The sequence below is a fragment of the Nicotiana tomentosiformis genome, chromosome 8 (genome assembly GCF_000390325.3).
Source record: "Nicotiana tomentosiformis chromosome 8, ASM39032v3, whole genome shotgun sequence".
In the NCBI taxonomy this organism is placed as follows: domain Eukaryota; kingdom Viridiplantae; phylum Streptophyta; class Magnoliopsida; order Solanales; family Solanaceae; genus Nicotiana; species Nicotiana tomentosiformis.
The window spans coordinates 139,773,158-139,774,502 of NC_090819.1; the positions used below are offsets into that span (position 1 = coordinate 139,773,158).

Genomic DNA, 1,345 nt, shown 5'->3' on the forward strand with positions numbered 1-1,345 from the left:
TCAATGAACTTACCCTTCATTTCTTGGCTCAAATTTGCTTTGATGTAAACTTTTTTTATCTGGCCAGTGGACAAATAATATCACAACTTCGAGCTCCTCCATGGTAGTTTTGATGTTCTTGTTTTCTTCTGGCTATTGGATCACATCATGTCATGAATCCACATCAATATGACCTTGTGTGTTTTTAATTGAGGCATGGATAAAAATGTCCCCAACTGAATTCTTTAATTGCTATTTCGCGTCTGCATTGTTGGCTATTGTATTTGCAATCACCATTGAATTAATGCTCCGTAAAGCCTGTTGATCTCCCTGGATTTGTCGGATCCCCCAATGTGAAGGGAATTTGATAACTTGGTGCAACGTGGATGGGACAACATCCATATCATGAATCCATGGCCTTCCCAAGATTATATTATAGGCCATGTACGCGTCTATTACCTGGAACTTTGTCTCTTTGACGACTCCTTCTGCAAACGTAACCAGTACAACTTCTCCTTTCGTAACGACGCTTGAATTATCAAATCCAGATAAAGACCATGTCTTTGGTATTACATTATCCTTAGCTTGCATTTCATTTACCACTCTCAGCAAAATGATATTTACTGAGCTACATGGGTCAATTACAACTCGTTTTACATTAATATAATGTACAAGTAAAGATATTATCAGTGCATCGTTGTAAGGAATCATCAAGCCATGTGCATCTTCGTCATCAAAAATTCTATTGTCACCTTCCAAGACTTGGGGAACTCGTATCCCGTGAGTGACAATGACCATTGATGTCATTTTTGCAGCCGTGTATGTTACCCCATGGACTTCATCTCCTCTAGTTATGATGTTTATCATTTTCTTTAGTGATGGAGGCTTTGGGGGTTCTTACCTGTTTTATGTATGATTGTCTCCCTTTCTCACTAAACAGATCAGTAAGATAACCTTGCTTCAGTAGATATTCAACTTCCCCTTGCAAAAGCCTGCAGTCTGCTGTTCTATTGCATGGTCATTATGAAACTCGCACCAAAAATCTGGGTTCCTTTTGTTTGTATATGATGTCATCTCTTTTGGCCATCGTACCTTACCTCTCATTCCTCTTAGAACAATTACCAATTCAGAGGTGCTGACGTTAAAGCTATAATCTCTTATTCTTGCTTAAGTGTTGGAATCGTTGTTTCGGGCGTCTCACTCTTTTTTGGATCTGGAAGAAGAACTCACCTATTTTACCTTGATTTTTAATCAAATCGTGCATTCTCTTGTTTAGGTCAGGAATCTCTCCCCGCATGTCCCATGTAAGGTTCATACCTGTTTTTACCAGATCTTTTCTATGATTTCGAGCGTCTTGAACCTAGTC

At 39.0% G+C, this 1,345-nt stretch overlaps 1 protein-coding gene across 1 annotated transcript; it reads right to left on the reverse strand.

Annotated features, from left to right (window-relative positions):
* Nucleotides 1-231: 231 nt before the first annotated feature.
* LOC104106411 (uncharacterized) lies at nt 232-846 on the reverse strand. Its single transcript, XM_009614952.2, has one exon. The coding sequence runs from the start codon at nt 844-846 to the stop codon at nt 232-234; it is 615 nt and encodes a 204-aa protein (XP_009613247.2).
* Nucleotides 847-1,345: the final 499 nt, after the last annotated feature.